Source organism: Artemia franciscana, chromosome 19, assembly GCF_032884065.1.
Source record: "Artemia franciscana chromosome 19, ASM3288406v1, whole genome shotgun sequence".
NCBI lineage: Eukaryota > Metazoa > Arthropoda > Branchiopoda > Anostraca > Artemiidae > Artemia > Artemia franciscana.
This window is the reverse complement of record NC_088881.1, coordinates 23108408-23122614: the sequence shown is the minus strand read 5'-3', so window position 1 is coordinate 23122614 and position 14207 is coordinate 23108408. Positions and strand designations below refer to the sequence as shown.

Here is a 14207-nt window from a genome sequence, read left to right as displayed (position 1 = left end):
TCCTTTAACAGCTTGTTTTGTCCCTTGTACTTCCATGAGTTGTTTACTCGCAGTTGATGGTCGACCCTCGCTGACTCGAAATCAAAAACTCATCGAAAGTATAAGCCATCATATGTTAAAGGTAATTTTATTTTACTTCATGGTAAGAATTTATTGAATAGAACAACACATACAAAAGGCTCAATTGCCTGTTTGACAAAGGAATTATTAAAAAAGATTTAACAAGAGTAATGTACACTTGAATAACCAGAGCCCCCCCCCCATATTGAAAATAAATAAAAGGCATCAGACGGTAAAGAAGGCTTATAATACTTACTAAGAAACTGTTAGCAAAATTCACTGAAAAACTATGGCCACGCTACCAGCTGATTCGAATATTTAGTCGCGGAAGGTGTTGGTTTGCCTTTATCTCACTTAGACTTAGAACCTCCAATGCCGAAGTGGATTTTATTGGGTTTTGGGTCAGTTTTGTAAATTTGGCTGTTACATGTTTTGCAATACATTATTTTAGTTTTGAAAACCTGTTTTATAAATGTCTTTGTTACTCTGATACTTCTGAATTTTGCTTTCAGAACCTCGCTCGTCTGTGGAAAATCCCTAAGATATCTACTAATATAGCTCACTGCAGGACCAAGCCGCCTGAGGCCAACACAGCTGTGAATGTTCCCCCCTCCCAATCTGTTCAAACCTCCCCTCTTTAAATCCTTCCATGAAGTTCCAATTCCCTTTCAATTCTTTATTACGACCTCCTCTCATGCCTCTCGGAAACGACTGCTTTTCGCTTGGCCCGAGAGGGCCGGCTGAAAAGAACGATCTTTAGCAATCTGTCACTGTTCACTTGGAGAACGTGTCCTAGCCACCTCAACGTTTGTCTCATTATACCCTTAGAAAATGGGATAGTACCACACTTTTGGCATAGCTTATTGTTTGAAATACAGTCAGCCAGACCCGAAAAGAATACACAAAGGAATTCTTAGCAATTTCTCCGGAAAACATCCTACAAATCCTCCTCCGTCGTTTGGGGCGCCCATCCGCTTGTTGATAAACTCAATTAAAGTCTCAGTTATGGATTAACGACGCTTCTTGACTGCAAAGGTCCTTGCGTCGGCCCTGCAGTAGATGGGATTGAACCTTGGGCCCCATCTTCCCAAGCAGAAATCAATTCGTTGAGCTTGAGCTCTAGTATTAGATCTAAGCGTGTTTTTAAGCGTGTTTGTTTTTTAAATATCTCTTTGTTTGCCTTTTTTTTTACAGACTAATTTATTTTTCTTCCTTCAGGTAGCCAAAAATATTGACCAATGGCTATCCGAATTGGATGCCGAACGACAATTTGAGCTTGGATTAGGTGATGAAAACGTAGTCAAAAGTAAGAATGGCAGCATAGAAAATGATTTTGATGTCTGGTCAGACAAATTTTCATCGAAAGTTGGAAAGGCATTAGGAAAACTAGAAATGGATGCTTGTTCTTCTGAAGAAGAGGAGATGGACACGAGTAAAAAAAAGAAGAAGAAAAAGAAATGCTGTGGAAGTACATCTTGTTCATCAAAAAAGAAAAACAAGAAGGTAGTTTTTGGTTGAATACCTTTATTTTTCGTTGTCACGGACACAATTGTTATGTAGAATGCACAGGAATTAACACAAAATTAAATTCAGTTAAAAGCACATAAATGAATATTAAAATGTGCCGTAAAGTGATCTGAGTGTACATAGCGAAACATGATTAACGTTAGTTGGTGGACTAATGAGTATGTTATGGAAGCCAATCAGAGCACGCTTTGTCAACAAAGCCAACTTTTAGCCAACAAAGGAGCCTACTTAAATGATGTACAACGAATTTTGCCTCGTTTAATTTGTTAACCTATGTTCAAAATTTGATCTTATTACCAAGGCTAACTTTTAGCTAGGCAGCAAGGTCCGACCTTTCCCTGATTTATCGAGCTAAACCTATTAGACTCAATAAGCTTGGGCTGATGTCTCTCTTTTATTAAGACAATTTTTTTTACTTGAAAGAATGTTACATTCAATTTAATTAAGCGATTAAGAAAGATAATGAGCTTTGCCGCTTGGGAACCCATTTCTAAACTGTTTTTCTTGCCCTTAAAGGCTGGGAATAATCTCCAAAAGTCGCTGGCGATACAACTGGATCAATCCTCTACACAATCCCAGCACAGCAGCTATTAATTAGTCAATGAATTATACCAAATTACAAATTGTCTTTGAAAAAAAAAATTATAAACTAAATTGAACAAAACGAAATTTCTTTTTGTGTGCTGTTGGGGTTTGAAAATAATATTGGGTGATTCGAACGTTGTTTGTTCAAAAAATGTGAATGATGATCCTTAGAGAAGGGTATTCTAGTGGCCCCTACGTTATTCTGGTGGTTCCTAGATGTCCATCGAATAAAACTTATTTTCTATCATATTCATATTTGCCTGTATAGTCCATGGTATTTCATGAAATACTCCTCGACTTATTAGCTAAATCAGTTTTTTCCATATCTTGTTTGGTTCTCAAAATTATTTATTTATTTATTTATTTTTTTTCATCTGCTTTCTCACATAAAAAATAACTGACTTTTGTAGCTGTTTATGTTAAAATTGTTTTGTCTTATTTAGGAGGCCAAACAGAGGCCTTTCTTGTACAGACAATTGTGATTGTAGTAACAATGAAAAACTAATATATAATATATCTTTCCATTTTCTGTATTCATGTAAAATTTGTGTCGCGTATTCTTATGATGTATGTTGCCCATAATATATGTAACCGAGAAACTTATTTCGCTTAAAATTTTTACCGCCTTTTGAATTGCCAGAATAAACGTACACTACGGACATTGCCAGATGCTATAACCATATTATCCTTATGGATATATCTATCTACTGACATGTTTCGCTTTATTAGAACGCTGTTTATGGTTTTTAAAGTCAGCATACGCAGAAACTTATTTAGGGAGGGATGGTAAGTTCGAAAACGACTTTTCATGCTGACAAAATATGTAACTCGTATTTGTGAAAATTGTAAAAATTTGAAATTTCAGGGAAGGGAGTACTGGTCCAAAGGTCTCTCAATTGCACACGCTTGATGACGGGCCGAAAGATATATTGCTACTCCTTACAAAAACAAATCGAAGATTGTAATCGAGCAGTGTCCAGAGTTTGATAATGGTTGAAGTAACATAAATTTTATCTTCCTAATAAAAGTTTACCTTTGCGGGTGGAGGAAGTGGTATCCAAAATCTTGTTTACACTTGTTCGTTTGTTCTCAATAAAATTTTGGGGCAATCCTTTAACCATGTTCCTAATAATATATTTTTTTTTTTTGGGGGGGGGGGTAGAAAAGCAAAACAGATATTTTATACTTGGCTTATAGAGAAATACGAAAAAACATAGCAACCATATAATTTTATGTGATTGTGCATAACGTCCTCCCCACGCACCTACGCACCTTTTAGTTTTAACCAAAACTTAAAACAATTTTCTTTGAAATTTTTCTGCTTTTCGCTTTCGATCTTAACATATGAAATTGATCATTTCTTAAACCCCAATTCTTATGATTTTTTTTATTTTTTGTATAGGATATAGAAATTGCTCCTTTCGTAATATATATTGGAACACTGTCACTTTTGTTAATGTCGCTAATATGGAAAGGATATGATTTTTTTTCTATTCATAGGTGATATTCATCTATTTGATCCAAAATAAAGCTAAATCTTATGAAGTCATTTATCACTGGAATGATTTAGACAAGAGAAGACTTTGAAAGGGAGAAAATGCAGAGGAGTGTGATTCGTAATAAAGAAAATTGAGGCCATATTATTCTAAAGTTACAAAAACGTAACATCTATTCAGCTTGAAACATGTTTGACATCGAGATTGCCTACTGGTTTTACTGTTTCCCTCTCTGCCATTGGACGTAGTGTTAAGCGCCTAAAGCGGAAAGCTTCTTGCAGGATAGATAATGTTGGCGCTGTGATTTTGAAGAATGAAGGAATCCATTTTAGATACCATCTTGCTTTTTTAATGCAGATGATTTCACATCGGGAATTGTTCCATCATCTCTCTGCATTGGTGACCTGACGCCTAATCTCAAGAAAGGAAAGTCGACAACTCGGCGTTCTTTGTTCCGCCTAATAACTGTACCAACTACCCTCTGCAAGCTTTTTGTGCTGTTGTTTATCGACAAATTGAAGCATAAATGTAATGCCACTCCATATCAGTTTGGTTTTCAGCAAAGCTTAGGGTGGTCTGATGCTCTTACATTGAAACTGAATGTCTTACTAGATGCAGGTGATAGCGGTGAAACGCTTGTTTTGGCAGGATATGATGTCGGTCAGACTTTTGATTCTCTGGGGTATGTCTCTATGCCTTTTTGCAGCAAAACGAGGAGTGAATACGTCCATCATTAGTGCCTCGTGAGACCATTATTCGAGGCTGAAAATTTACATTTTCCCGACAAACATAGTCCTTCCGGACCGTATGACGGAACTTTTTGATGTTGCCAAAGGTGCCAGACAGGGAGCTGTCTCCTCCTCAACACTCCTTTAATTATTACGTCCTGGATTTTCTAGCGTAGTATCCCTCATTTTGTTTCCTGCTTGGTCATAGCCTCTCTCTTGTTTCTTATGCGATAAAAAAACTGAATATCAGCCGGCCTTTCAGAGGATTCCTAATATTTTTGAAATATTGAAAACCTGTGAAGCAGATATCATGCCTAGGATTCCCAATTGGCTTATCTCTTAAACATAATCGTCAGCTGCCATTATCCCATATTTAGTGCCATATTTGCATTATATGTGCTTCATTCGTTAAGGCAAAGCTTCTACTTAACAGAGCAACACTCGCAACTCAACACAATTCAATACTTTATCGCATTACCTTTCGGAAAAATTGGGTGATTTATTTTATTAGTTGTATCGTTTAATTGTATCTGATCTTTGGTTTATTTGTTGACTCCTTTGTTGTGTCATGTTTTGTTTGTGATTTTGTTCAGTTGTTCTTTTTTTTCTGAACTCCCTCATTATTTCCTTTTAATTCGTTGAGTTATCAGTAAATTCATTTATACAATACATATATATATATATATATATATATATATATATATATATATATATATATATATATATATATATATATATATATATATATATATATATATATGCAAATATCTCTTTAATGCCAATAAAGATCTGAGCTTGAATAAAGATGGAAGTTTAGGCTTAAATGTTGGATATTTTATATTTACACAAAATTTCTCAATTTTGATTCACCCTTTGTTTCCTCAGCTCTTCTAATGTGTTAGAAGCTCGGTTCTTTAATGTTTTCTAATGTTTTAGGTAAATTTTGATTCGCCCTTTCTGTCATCGGCTCTTCCAATGTAAAATTCTCGGTCATTTGTTGTCTACTGATGTATTAATATATGTTATTAACTGGTTTAGGTTGAAGCGGATGAAATTGTTGAAGAAAACGGTTATCTTAGCTCAGATTGTGGCACGGACGGAGATGAAGACAAGCTAATGGATTTAGAAGAGCTAGGAAATGTGTTGGGGGCAGCTAAAAAGAAGCTGGAAGAGAATGGTCTGAATGGTGAATTGAAGGAAATGATAACACCACTTTTGAGGGAATCTCTGACTAAGCAAGGATACAAATTGATTGGTACTCATTCTGGCGTAAAGCTATGCAGATGGACTAAGGTTCTTATTTTTTTTTTCAAAGATTTTCTTTAAAGGAACTGGCTGGTATTTTTTTTCTAATTGATTGAATAATATGTATGCCACAGACACCCAAACAGTATAAAATTGGAAGTAGAGGAAATCATTTGCGTTCAATAAGTTTTTGGAATTATTCTGGGAATGCCTAGGAAGCTGTTCTGTGGGGATAGGGTATGCTGGCTGGATACTAAAAAATATGGCCTTTCCAGTGCTTTTGGGGAAGCCTGTTGGTTTTTTTTTGTGATCCTTAAAGATCTTAAGCAAACAAAAAAGAAGAAAATGAGTCAACCATAGAGGTTTTGCTTGAGGTGGATATCCCCTGGGTGAAAACAATTAGTAAGTCATAATCGACGATTAAAGTGTATAAAAACCTTAAGATAGCCTGGTTATAATATACCAGGGACAGGGATAGTGTTCAATAATATATATCAACTCCTGTCATGTCGTTGAATGTTATTCGCATGCCGTTCCGATTGGGGAGTTACCAGTTTGAATTCTAAGTCCGAGCTTAATTCATAGTATGCTCAGACATTTTCCGCTATGAAAAAAACCAGAGCTTTTATCTGTACCTTCAAAAAAGTGTGATAATCGGAACCCGTTGGTTATTTGACCTATTGATTCTGAGGTAAAAATTGGGCTGGGTTTCGGCTCAAAACATGGTTGGAATATGATCGGCCAAAATCGGTCGCAGTGTGTAATTTAAAAAATAATACTAAGCGTGTGTATATGAAACATTTGCATGCAATGTGTAATAAGGATTAGTATTTTCCCCGCGGTCAACGTGATTGGCAAAATGTCATAAATTCTTCGAATTTAAATTATATGTCTAGCAACAATTGGGTTGATTTGATTACTGAGTCTATGTGGGTTTCTCACTTTACTTCCATTTTTACGTGCCTAAATAAAATATTCTTTATCGTTTTGAAAAATATCATCAAATTTCATCCCACTGAGTCTTTTTCAGTACCAAGTTATACCCATTTCTGTTGATGCTGCGCATAATGCCATTCTTCAGTTAAAACCCAAGTCCATTGATTTAAATGGAACTAGTAAACATCGTTTGCATGTTGATTGCAGTCGATTATAGTCGATTGTAGTTCGTTGCAGTTGCTTTTTCAAACGTCACTTTATTGCCGGTAGTCCTGGATAGCTTTCTGTGTGACCTGGTCAGTTGTATTTTAAAGCGGGACAAGGACCCGTTTTCTTGTTCTTCATATTGCCCTATAACCTGTTTTGTAGTCTCGGCAAAATGCTTGGATATCTTTTGCTACCAGTGCGGGAATTTTCCACAGGGATAATCTTCCGTCAGAAGGAAAGTTTCTGGGGTATTTTTCCGTGGAGATTTTAAGGAAGGAAAGTGATTTCATGGAATGATTTGAAGACCAGTCAGAGATTAAATCTAAAAAAAAATTGAACTGAAAGTAAGAAGCAATATGTAAACGTAAGCCGAGCAGAAAATTTTTCTTATATGAGGAGAGCTGCCTTTTCTCAACCTTCGCTCTTGACGCTAAAGTTTGAGTTTTTTTCACAATTCCTTAAGAAAGACTGCCCAAACACAGGGGCCCTTGAAATTGAATGAAAAGCATTATTAAAGGACTTAAAGACTTTATCGTAAAGTGCGTGGGTTGAGAAAGGGGAAGCCTCCTTCATATACCGAATAATTTCTGTTTTTTTTAAGTCTTAATTTGTTTTGTTTAATCTCCTTACTTTCGGTTGAAAAAAACTTTTTGAAAATGTTTTTCGAAATTAGAAAAAACTGAGAGACTTGGCTCATTACTAAGTTCTTCTATAACTCAACAAAATTTAGATTTTAAAAAAGGTTAACGGAAAGAAGAAAGAAACAGAGACTATTCAAATAGATTCCAAGATGAAGACCATGGCTGCAGTGGTAGCTTCAATCGTGGTAAACTGTGGTAACCAAAAACTAAAAACGCTTAAAAAAAACTGGCTGGTGAGAAGAAATTGCTATTTATGGCTGATTCAAGAATAGTAACTGTTATATCGATTAGCTTTAATATCAAAATGTTTTCTTGAAACCAAATCTATGAGAATTTCAAAATGTAGACTAAGACCCCTCAAAAGTGATGTTGGGTCGAAAAGAAAAGCACCCCATAGGAATCGCCAGTGCCGAAAACACTTCACAGTTAACTTACAGCCCCTTGCCTTGAAGAACATGGAAAATCACTTCTTAGGATGTGTAACACTGATACAGTGTCTTCTTTTTTCCTGTCTTCATTGTTAGCGAGGCATTTCAACATAATAGATATACAAAAAAAGAAATAACAAATTTTAATTGCGTGCTCTCCTGATAATGGTAAAGAAGAAGTTGCAGAAAAGAAACGTTAAATATTGTTGATCAGTTATTTTTTTTTCTTTAATCTTGCCTTATTTTTCTTCCCTTTTTGCAAACAAAAAGTTCTCTGTTTTTGGTTAATGTTGGAAAAACAATAAAAACCACTAGCTTATAGGAGTACATAGAGCACATTTCTTGAATTGGGCCTTCATAATCCAATTTGATCAAGTTTCCTTTTGGCGCTTCGAAATTTTAGTCACTTGATTTATTCGTAACTTCGATCAATCAGAGGGTTCTTCCTAGATATTTGGGTAATACAAAAAAAAAAAACAACAAAAGATTTGTGTTTTTATTGAACTTTTGTAAAGGCAGTTTGATTATATCTACTGTCAGGGCTGTTTGTAGGGTTGTTGGTGCCTGGGGAAAAATATTAATAAAAGCACCCGCCTCCCGAGTCGAACATAAGCAAAAAAGCTGAATCAAAGGGAAAAATCGGATCGATGTCGGTAATACCCGAGGCACAGTGCCCCCCATGCCACGGCAACCATGATAGCTGCCCCGGTTGCCCCTCTAGGAACGGCTCTGTCCTCTGTAAAATGCAATTAACTTTATTTTTCAATGTCAAGCAGAGATTCTTTCGCCACCAAAATTCTGGAGTTCTTCCTTTTTTTCACCAGACTATTGGTTTATTAAATTCAAAAATCGTACGGTATTGGCTCTTCTTTTTATAAAGCGTTTGTTTTAGGGACTAGGTATTATCTTTAAGTGGCTCTATTTACTCTATTACATATTGATAAATTGACAAATCTTTTCTTTAATTTTTTAGTCTATGTTAAGAGGTCGAGGTGGTTGCTATAAACACACTTTTTACGGTATTGAAAGTCACCGGTGTATGGAGACTACACCATCTTTAGCCTGTGCCAACAAATGTGTGTTCTGCTGGAGACACCATAGTAATCCAGTGGGAACAGAATGGAAGTGGAAAATGGATCCACCCGAAATGATTATCAAAGGAGCACTAGAAAATCACTATAAGATGATTGACATTTTTAAAGGTAAGGATGTTTTTTTTTACTTCTGGTGCTAGTTTGTCATTCACTTGTGTGTTTTTACGAAAAGTAATAGTTGTCCTAACATACCTGTGGATAAAAGTCAAATTATAAGAATTTTGTCTTGTCATGCTTGTTAGAGAGCCCCACCAAGACTGACTCAATGATCCCTTTTCCTCCTCTCTCTTTCTTATTGTTGACAAATCGGCAATCAGTGTGGCTTGATACTACATTTTTGTTTTTTGACGACCTCCTCCCCATCTCTTCTCAGGAAAATCCTCTAATAACCTCCCTCCCTTCGAAAGGTAGGACCTGTCTGTACCTAAAGCTGTTGCACTAGTATGTTTCCAGGAACAGTGTTTTCCGGTGGTCGTTTTTTTTTTTTTATTCACTAGGCTCTGGTTCGTATGTTATAACTTTTAGGCAGAGATCCATCTTTACAATTTTCTGATGCGAATTATAGTTTCAAATTTCCATGGATATCTTTTTATAATTTATACGTGTATAGTTTTATGCTGTAGAATGTTATCATTCCTTTTTTGTATCAATTTTGTGTGTAGTAATTCTAAAAATAGATTCTAAGAAACTTAATTTAAAATGAAAACATGCACGATACATTCTCTTAAAGCTCATATTGGAAATATGTGGCAAGACAAGATAATCTCGTAATTCTTAGTGTTCAAGTGTACAGTCTATACACTCTCATATAATATTGAAAAGTCTATCACAAATACCAGATTTATCCTAAAGTTTCTGTTACATGCTTTATTCCTGAAATTACTTTATTACTGAAACTCCTAAAATATAGTTGATCTATCTCCGGTCAGCCCATGGTTACAGATATCATTTGTCAACGAAGAGAGCGAAACCTTGGGTACATGATCCGTATGAAGGACGATAGGATCCCAAGACATGTCTTAGAATAGCAACTTCAGGAAAACCGCAGGAGAGGTCGACCAAGAAACACCTGGAGTCGTAGATATCAACGGGACCTGTCCAACATTCACACGACGATACAACCCCAATGGGAAGATTTTCTTTTAGCGGCGACACACATATAGGACGACTATCGGCTCTTTGTGGATGCCCTGAGTGTATCTGGCAGCACAGGAGGATCTATGGTCTAAGGGTCCTCAGATATGCTGTAGCTTTGTAGGATATAACGTGCCTGAAAATTTATCCGATAATGTTGTGGAAAATGTGGTTAAAATTTGTGAAAAATGTCTCTTGTTTTGAAACAATTTTAGTGTTGTTGCTAGCAACAAATCTATGAGTATTTTGCGTAAATCATTATGTTGCCTATCATACACTTTTGTTGCGTAGAATATTTTCGTCTCAATACTTGTCTTTACAAATCATGACCTGGCCTAAATGGTTAACATTGCCTAAAATAACGACCTATTGCAAGAATTAAAAACTAGAGAAAATATTAAAAAGAAACACAAAATAAGTCCGTATGTAACTGACATACATTTTTTTAGCCTAGTAGATATTTACCCCTATAGCAATGGCTCTAGGGCTTTTAGATCTATAAAAGTTATTATATTGGTATTATACAATCAACAATGTGTCCTCAGTGCAATCGAAGAAGAAGAAACAGAAATTAAAACAGTGAAAAAATAAAAACATTGCAGACTTAAAGGTATATAATATTTTTCTAAAATGTTTGAAAGGTATCCTGCTTGGGATACTCTCGGAAAGAGGGGTGGTTAGCCCCCTTATGTGTGCTATGATTCCAATCCTTGAATCTGCGTAATTTCCTAAAGATAAGAAGAATTATGGCGAATCACTTAAGGTTTATGTTCTCTGTCCATGTCTTTGGCATATTATTTGTATGCAATCGTACCGTTATGTTCCACGTAATAGGACAGTTTTGATATCATAGAAGAGATTCAGCTTATAATATCTATCGAATTATATTTTGAAAATGTGATTTCCTTTTTTTTGTAATGAAAAACATGTTGCAAATGATAGAAAAGTATTTGAAAATTAAGTAAGTTGATAATATTTTTAGCCTTTTTTGGTGTTTTGATCCTGAGAGAAAGTCAAAACAATGTCGTAAATACGGCTCGTTGAAAGCATAGGTGCGAAACTAGTGAATCAAATGAGATAAGCATTTTGTCCCTTTCGTTCAAATTACAGCTCGGGGCTTGAGACTGTACGTTTCACAGGGGAGATAAACCAAATTATAATGTGTTGGAAATGTAAAAAATCCTTTTTTTATAGGTGTTCCGGGTGTTCTTCCAGAAAAGTTAGCAGAAGGAATGCAAGTAAAACACTGTGCACTGTCCTTAGTAGGAGAGCCCATTATGTACCCTGAAATCAACAGTTTCGTTAGAATGCTTCATGACCGGCAAATTTCTTCTTTCCTAGTCACTAATGCTCAGTTTCCAGATGCCATTAGGTAAGTCAGCTATTTCCCTTTTTTTGCTAAATATAAAGCGGTTTTTTGAAGACTAAAATAATAATTTGATTTAATCAGCCATTTCCTTTGGTTATTATTGTTGTTTAGTAGCTGAGCGAGAACAATCCAGTGGCGTCATTTGGAGAAGATTGTGGTGTATGTTCTCGGCCATAGAGTCAGAAAAATGTCTTGGGGGGGGGATATTTTTTATTGAAAATGCCTTTTTTGGGTATTTTTATTGAAAATAAAATAAATTTGTCCCCCCCTCCTTTTGTAGATTTTTATTAAAAAAATATTTTTCCTCCCCAGCGCCGAATCCAGTATTTTTGTTACGGGAGGTGGGGAGGTTGCAAAAAAAAAACACTTAAAAACACATAAAAAATTTTACCCCCCCCCCCCCCTGGATACAGCCTTGGCTCTCCTCTATCCCTAGATTTTCATGAATCGGGTAATCCCACATGTTTTTTCAAATCAAAACAAATAAAAAGGGAAGTTTTTAAGATAGATTAAACTATTTTTGCTGATAAATTTTACTACTGGGCTGTATGAAACTAAAGTTTTTAAAACAAGTGATTTAACATTTCAGACGCCAATATGAATAAAGTACTTGATTGACTCTCAGTTTTATACAATTACATGTATATTCCCTAAAAATGAAGATTAATTATCTTCGCCATTCTGTAGTGTAAGCTAGTTACTGCAATAATGTAAAACTTTCTTTACCAAAACATTCTACCAATCAGCAACACGGTTGCATTGTTACGAAACTAGTAGATCTTAAGGAAGCTAGTGTAATCTGGCTTACTTAGCCGATGTGAAACCACTGCAATACCAAAAATTAAGATTTTTTGCCATATAACAATAAATAATTCTTTAAAAAATATTTGCCATGTCTACTCTAAAATGCAGGGGGAAAAAAATCTTAGCAGTCATGTGCAAGAGAAATAAAAATTACTGTAAATTTTACATTTTAGACCATTTGTGCATTAAAATATTGAAAAATATCTATCTACTCATTAATAACAACTATATTTGCTTTTCTTGTTTCTTTTATTACAGTTAATACATAATATGAAAACATTCAAGTGACGTTTTTCAATCTGAGTCTGTCTGTTTCCAATCCTCGCAAGAAGCTACGCATTCTTTTCTATTGCCTGTCTTTCGACAGGCTTTGCTACCGCTAATTATATATTTAATTTGTATACACTTGGGGATACGTGTGTTCCCCCGGAAAATTCCCTGTGAAAAATTACTCCCCGAAAAATTCTTCCTCCCTCCCCTCAGTGGATAATTACCCTCTGGAAATTTCCCCTCTCCCGCCACATGCAAAATTGAGCAGCCTAAGGGGACATCTGACCAATAAAAATAAAGAAAAAAAACGAAATTCGAAACATATTCAAAAATATTGGCAGAATGTTTGGCGTAGAATATCCTATAGTATTTATTTTTACATTTTCTTTTCTTTTAGTTCTTTTTTTTCGTATCTTAGTGGTTGAGTTATCTTGGCGGGGTAAGATAAAATCTAAAGGAGATAATATTTAAATTTGAAATTAAAGGTAACTGTAGAAGGGTTGTCCTATGCTCGAAGCGCACAGAGATAACAGGGTAGAACTAAGAAGTACCAGTAATCACTTCCTCAGTACCAACAACTATAATACATAATACCAGTTCACCGCTAGTGATCGAAAACGCCTCCACTAGGCATATATCAGAAGATTTTCCCGTCTGAAATACCTTTAACGAATATATATTTCTGTTAATCTAATTCAAATAACTAGCAGTCAAACTCCAAGTCAGAAACAAGCAAATTTTAAATTGATGGAACCCTATTCTATATGAGCAAGCAAAAGTTAACTAAGAAAGTTTTCAAAAATTTTTCAAACCCTGTTCATAAAAGCTTATTGGGTGTCATCCACTAAGCGTAGATGTGAAGGTTTTCCCGTTTGAAGTACATTTAAGAGCCCCTTTTTTAGAATCGTTGAAAACGAAGCCCTTGGTATTACTTGCAACCCCCTTCAGCGGAATTTGTGGCGAGCTCATGATGCCTTGTCTCAACTTTTCCACCTCTGCACTGATAGGAATGTAAATGTGAAATATTTTGCGACATAAAAAAAATATTGTCGCGATGGAAAGGGTGCTATAAAGCCCAATACATAATTTTCTAATACTTATAAATTCATTGTTTCTTTTTAGAGATTTTAATTGATAGCAGCTTGGACCGCCAGGGGGTGAAATCGTGGTTTGTGTCACAAAATGACAGAAAGTGCCACTTTTCTGTGGCACAATCTTTTTGATCATTAAAAGGTCACTAGATCTTCTAGGACCATTGGTTCAATACGATCACCCTTGAAAAAAAAAAAAAAAAAAAAAAAAAAATATCAGTTGAGAAAAACATTCCAAAATTCCAGGATTCTGTAGATGGGAGTTTGAAACCTCCAAAGTAGGGTTCTCTAATATGTTGAATCTAATAGTGTAATTATTTTTTAGACCAATTGCCTTTTGGGAGTGTTTTCTTCCTTTTTTTTAAATCAGACAAATCCTGCTCGTTGTGGAGGGTCACACATATCAACAAAAGATGAGCCATGCATTGCTGATCCCAATTGCGCAAATTGCGGCCAAAAACACCCTTCCTATAGCTTTTCCTGCCCCGTTATTAAGAATCGAGTAAAGTGCAAATCCACCTTTCAACCATGGGTGCATCAATCTCAGTTATTTCGTTCAATATAAATGGCACCAAAGATAAGGATTTTGCTA

At 35.4% G+C, this 14207-nt stretch overlaps 1 protein-coding gene across 5 annotated transcripts in view; it reads left to right on the top strand.

Annotated features, from left to right (window-relative positions):
• LOC136039441 (S-adenosyl-L-methionine-dependent tRNA 4-demethylwyosine synthase TYW1-like) overlaps window positions 1–14207 on the top strand; it is a 61897-nt gene that overhangs the window by 16327 nt on the left and 31363 nt on the right. For all 5 annotated transcript variants that reach the window (XM_065723192.1, XM_065723193.1, XM_065723191.1 and 2 more), the window contains exons 5-8: window positions 1279–1563; window positions 5435–5689; window positions 8827–9055; window positions 11276–11453. In XM_065723192.1, the coding sequence (XP_065579264.1) occupies window positions 1279–1563; window positions 5435–5689; window positions 8827–9055; window positions 11276–11453 (947 nt within the window). The remainder of the gene's footprint in view (window positions 1–1278; window positions 1564–5434; window positions 5690–8826; window positions 9056–11275; window positions 11454–14207) is intronic.